The sequence below is a fragment of the Mya arenaria genome, chromosome 3 (genome assembly GCF_026914265.1).
Source record: "Mya arenaria isolate MELC-2E11 chromosome 3, ASM2691426v1".
NCBI lineage: Eukaryota > Metazoa > Mollusca > Bivalvia > Myida > Myidae > Mya > Mya arenaria.
In genome coordinates, this window is record NC_069124.1 from 85,393,712 (window position 1) to 85,399,780 (window position 6,069).

At 38.3% G+C, this 6,069-nt stretch overlaps 1 protein-coding gene across 1 annotated transcript; it reads left to right on the top strand.

The window, feature by feature from the left end:
- Positions 1 to 575: 575 nt before the first annotated feature.
- Positions 576 to 5,680, top strand: LOC128226355 (uncharacterized). The gene is made up of 4 exons (XM_052936235.1): positions 576 to 1,141; positions 1,409 to 1,494; positions 5,080 to 5,183; positions 5,555 to 5,680. Exons 1-4 carry the CDS (start codon positions 576 to 578, stop codon positions 5,678 to 5,680), a joined length of 882 nt encoding a protein of 293 aa, XP_052792195.1.
- The last annotated feature ends 389 nt before the right edge of the window (positions 5,681 to 6,069 follow it).

Consider the following 6,069-nt stretch of genomic DNA (forward strand, 5'->3'; position numbering starts at 1 on the left):
TCTTAAATTATTCATGAAAGAAAAATTGATTTTTTAAAACACTAAAATAGTACACAAATGTCCTCTTTATTTTATTAAGTAAAACCTTTACAAAAACTGCATGTTTACTCCGCCCCGACAGGTCAAATTGTTTGGAGAAAACGGGTACCAAATGAGCGAATCGAACCTTGGTCACTATCACACCAAATGGATGTATAAGGAGATGCACATGTATTGTAATCATAATAAATCTATGTACATTTATATTCTTTCATTTCCAATAATGTAGTTATAGATCGGCACAATGTTTATGCAGGTGACGATAATTGACCTCATTCCGCAATTAAAGCATCGGGTAAGTTGATATAGAATTATTAACTTTGCATGTGTACGAAAAGACGAACACAATATGACTCTTTTTGCTGATACAAAATTTTAATTGTGTTTGTCGAAATTATGGAAAGTCGTTGGATCATGCGGATCAAACATTTGTTTGACAGTTATTATAACCCCTGTACGCTTGTTTTGTTTGTTTGTTTGTTTTTAATTATTGTTGTTTTCTGTCTTTGTCCGAAGTTTGGTACTGCGATCTTGTGATGGACGCCCTGAACCACTCAGACCGCTCCGACATGTTCCAAGACCACGAGCTGATTGAGGCCGTCCTGCAAAAACCAGAGGATGGCGCGCGCCTTAACGACTCAGCTGGCTCGCGACTCAGCTCCATCTTCGTCCCACAGCACAGCCTGCGCTCAACTGGAAATCTCAGTCGCCCGGTAAGCATCGTCTCCAACTCTAAGCGCAGCATTGCTCTTTCCCAGGAAAAACTCAGCGATGTTGTTGAGCCGCTCGTAGAGGAGAAAGTGGACTTACTGAGATTTGAACATCTGAAATTCCACGTGTATGTGTTAGCGTTGTTTTGTGTGTGTTCGCTGGTGTTGGGATCTTTATCAATACAGTTGACGTTGGCGCTAGCATCGCATCATACGTCGACTCGTGACAGACGGACAGTAATTGACGCTAATTTGACCTACGACACCGTGACAGAAGTGGCGACGGCCCTGTCGACGTTCGTGGTGACGTTGGATATAACGTGTCTACTGGTCTGTTCTCTCCAGTGTTTAGTGGTCGTCAAACTGCTCAAAGTCAGCCTCGGAGAAGAAAGGTACACATATCAACATATTATAAGCGCTTAGTTTGATTTGTTTGGCAACGAGTATACCCGATGTGTAGAATTGTAGAAGAAAGAAGCACGATAATCTAACGTAAGTGGTCTTGTGAATGACAACATTATAACGTTCGGATGTTCTTTTGCTTCGATCGGTCGGTATTGTTTATAATGTCAAGTTCTGTAAGAGTGTCATGAATCATGACGATATCCCGATTCTCCTGGGTCACAACCCCACCTCTATGTACTGTGTTTCCCCTTCAGGGCGGCGAAGTTCCTGCGTGACTGCTCCAGCTCCCGGTTCATCGCCGTCACCGGCTTCTTTGTCTCCATACCCGCATTCCTTGTAGGTAAGAAAACTCTTCAACCAGGACGTGTAAAAGTGATAAATTATAAAGTATCATTGAATTATCCAAATGGTAAATAATAGTTAACAATAATTTAATTTATTATATGCTTTTCGCTGATTTACAGAGATTTAGCAGTACCGAAATAGAAATGATATTTCTCCGTTTCAAAGAATGAAATAACATTTTGTATATTTGTCACTGTTTGGAAATTTTAGCCGGCTCTCAATTTCATATCAAGTCAGTAAACACAGGGCTAGGACAAAGTTTTAACAAAAAATGATGATTGATTGCTAATATTTCAATAGATTTCACTCGCGGCTACGCCATACGAGACATAGGGCCGAATTCAGAACACTCACTCTTACTCACACTCCAACCACATTCCCGTAAGGGAAACTCAAGTGATCACTTGAGTGAAATAAGGGGAGTGACCCTCAAGTGATCTGTTCGTATTCACACTCATCGCTAACACTCCACTTCATCAAGTGACCAATACAGTACATATACATGTATGTTTTCATGATCATAGCGGATTATCTGTTTGACTATGGTGATGTTTACAGTAAACATATGTTTATTTGCGATTTGAGTACCTTATTGGTAGATATGGCGACAAACAAATGACACCAATTGTTATTCTGAAACTTAACATTTTAAAACTTTTGGTTAATAAAAATAAACGTTTTGGATGGTAAATAACTGTTGCAAAATGCGTTTAAATGCATGTTTTTTTGTTGATGCTGTTTTAAATATGTAGCCGTTTTCCATTGTATCACATAATTTAAATATGTATTGGTATATAATCTTGCTTTTGTAGTGAGCATAAAGCGGTCTTTGACGTTTGAAAAAATAAGAAAGTTGAAAAAACTTCATTAAAAATAGCACATTGATAAAATAAGTGAACGAATCTACCTCTTATGGGGAAATTACACCTCTGAGTGAAAAACAACTTATGGAATGTAGAGGAAATTGGATGAAGATGACGATAATAATAATAATAATAATAATAATAATAATAATAAATAATAATAACAATAATTATGTTGTTGTTGTTGTTGTTGTTGTTGTTGTTGTTGATGCTGGTGGTGTTGTTGTTGGTAGTGATGATGATGATGATGATGATGATGATGATGATGATGATGATGATGATGATGATGATGATGATGATGATGATGATGGTGGTGGTGGTGGTGGTGATGATGATGATGATGATGATGATGATGATGATGATCCAACTGAATAAAAGCTGGAAAATATACATATCATTTATCTGACCACGCTCTGAAATGAAAATGAACATTGCGTAAAACTGTGTACATAACTTCTAGCGGCCTATCGGCGTATAGTTAGCGACCTAAAATTGTTGCCTTTCTCAAATCATTTTAAACAAAACAATGATAAATTAAATGTTATATTCATAAATTCACATCCTTTAGGGAGTATCAGTATTTCCCCCTTTTGGGAGGCTGCTGGATTGAGTTTTTGGGAATTTTAGGCCACGAGGCCGTTAACTACACGCCACTACGCCGCTGGAATGCTTGATTTACATTTTGAAAAAAAAATGCTCCAGCGTGACGAATTTTGCATAGAAAAAACATTATTTAAGCATTGTTATAGAGGAAACTCATATAAACATGCTTCGATGTGGAAAAAAATAAGACCGCTATGATTATGTACGAATAAAAACATTTATTTATCATGTTTTCCAATTAAACGCATGACCAATTACTTTGAAATAGAGAACAAATTTGGATTTCTAGTCCGCCATGTTCACGCCGCTATGCCGCTAGGCTGCTAATTTCGCGTACATTTATCTGCATGTTCTTGCAGCTATCGATGAAACGCAACCATCAAGTTTGTAGGGCATTCAAGATCATTACAAAATAAAACAAATATATATGAATGGCGCATCCTTTTGAAAATTTGATTCTTATAGAAGGCAACGTTTTTGAAGCATACGTACTTCTTAAATGGATTATCCCCGTCTCTTAAATATGTTCTGGGAACGAGGATGTCCCTTATTTGTTCCAAAATCTGATATATTTCACCTTTTCTACTTGTCATGTACATTTATCTCTCACACTCATTCATTTCGTATTCACAATCAATCCTTGAGGGCGGTTCAAGTGGCCTAGCCGAGCACTCACAAATGTCCAACTCATGCAAAACACTTGAGTCTCACTCACACCTGTGAATACGGATAGACCTTTCACTCGAAAATATCTCGACCGTTATGTGATTACAGAGGATTAACTCAATGAGTGTGAGTGAGAGTGGTTGTTCTGAATTCGGCCCATATACTATGCAAACAATTGTCCTTGTATTTTCCAGCGCTGAGACTGTTTATGATATCCACTGTTATATTTCAGATCCTGTTAATGATTCCACTGTTATATTTCAGCGCTGACCCTGTTTATGATATGCACTGTTATATTTCAGCGCAAATCCTGTTTTTGATATCCACTGTTATATTCCAGATCCGGTTTATGATTCCACTGTTAAAATTCCAGATCCTGTTTATGATATCCACTGTTATTCCAGTGCTGATCCTGTTTATGATATGCACTGTTACATTCCAGATAATGTTTATGGCTCCACTGTTATATTATAGCGCTGATCCTGTTTATGATATCCCCTGTTAAATTACAGCGCAAATCCTGTTTATGATATCCCCTGTTATATTCCAGATCCGGTTTATGATTCCACTGTTAAAATTCCAGATCCTGTTTATGATATCCACTGTTATTCCAGTGCTGATCCTGTTTACGATATGCACTGTTACATATCAGATAATGTTTATGGCTCCACTGTTATATTATAGCGCTGATCCTGTTTATGATATCCCCTGTTAAATTACAGCGCAAATCCTGTTTTTGATATCCACTGTTATATTCCAGATCCGGTTTATGATTCCACTGTTAAAATTCCCGATCCTGTTTATGATATCCACTGTTATTCCAGTGCTGATCCTGTTTATGATATGCACTGTTACATATCAGATAATGTTTATGGCTCCACTGTTATATTATAGCGCTGATCCTGTTTATGATATCCCCTGTTAAATTACAGCGCTGATCCTGTTTATGATATCCCCTGTTATATTACAGCGCTGATCCTGTTTATGATATCCCCTGTTATATTACAGCGCTGATCCTGTTTATGATATCCCCTGTTATATTACAGCGCTGATCCTGTTTATGATGTCCAATGTTATTTCAGCGCTGATCCTGTTCATGATATCCCCTGTTATATTACAGCGCAGATCCTGTTTATGATATCCACTATTATTCCAGTGCTGATCCTGTTTTTTGATATGCACTGTTACATATCAGATAATGTTTATGGCTCCACTGTTATATTATAGCGCTGATCCTGTTTATGATATCCCCTGTTAAATTACAGCGCTGATCCTGTTTATGATATCCCCTGTTATATTACAGCGCTGATCATGTTTATGATGTCCAATGTTATTTCAGCGCTGATCCTGTTCATGATATCCCCTGTTATATTACAGCGCTGATCCTATTTATGATGTCCACTGTTATTTCAGCGCTGATCCTGTTTAAGATTGCCATTATATTCCAGCACTGATTCTGTTTATGATATCCACGTTCACCTCAGCAGCGGCCCTCACGGCTACTGTTGTCCTCGCTGCCGGGGCTTTGTTCTGTGTTCTCAGCGTCATGCAGGTAAGGAAATTTATGGACACAATGCCATTACAGTGCACAATTGGAGTTGTGTAAGTTCATCGGGGGGGGGGGATATTTTCGAAGAAAATGGTGAGCTATTGTCAATGAGTTGCTGTCGGTGTAGTCGTGCGAAAACTATGACAGTTAACAAAGTAATGAAAGCAATTAAGATGATAAAATGAAAGTTCGTTCTTATTTTACAATCAGTAAAGCACTGCAAGTATAAGCAGGAAGTCTCACAACTTTGACAAAAAAAACCTCATTTAATAATTACTAAAAACAGACTGGCGATGACACCCGCTCACGGGGTTCTTGATTATATTTGTCATAACATACAGTTGTAATTATTTCTGACTTGGTGGCATTTTCAGAACGTCTACCATTTGCGTTTGGAAAGAGCACGTGGTTTGTCAGGACTTCCGGTGTTTGACCACACTTCCCATCTACTCGGGTCTGCAGGAGACGCACGCCAGAAGGAACTGTCCACGCTCGTGTAGTGCCAGGAGCCAAGCGGCTACGCCCAGGGCGTTACAATACTTGTGCTGGGCCAGAGGTTAACGCGAGTGTGAGGGGCATGGTGGTTGTTCTTGTTGTCATTACAAACATTGGTTGCCTGGATCACATACAGGCTCCGTATCAACAGTCTCATTCCTCCAGCTGCAGTGCTAAAATCCAATATTGATTTGTGGAAAGGGGACATCATAATAATGCTGTATACACGTTTTGGAGTTTTATTATCCAATTGTAATACGTGACATTGTTAACCATCGATTGTTTTTACAATATAATAATTTACATGTATATACTGGTTTATTATGTACATCTACTTCTATTTGCAAAAATATAATACACATTCAACCGTTTGTCGGGATTGGAATTCAATAAT

Excerpts from the sequence above, each read along its gene's own strand:
- LOC128226355 (XM_052936235.1), top strand. The coding sequence starts at position 576 with ATGGACGCCCTGAACCACTCAGACCGCTCCGACATGTTCCAAGACCAC. Across the intron at positions 1,495-5,079 it reads CATACCCGCATTCCTTGTAG|CACTGATTCTGTTTATGATA; the intron begins GTAAGAAAACTC and ends ATTATATTCCAG. Across the intron at positions 5,184-5,554 it reads GTGTTCTCAGCGTCATGCAG|AACGTCTACCATTTGCGTTT; the intron begins GTAAGGAAATTT and ends TGGCATTTTCAG.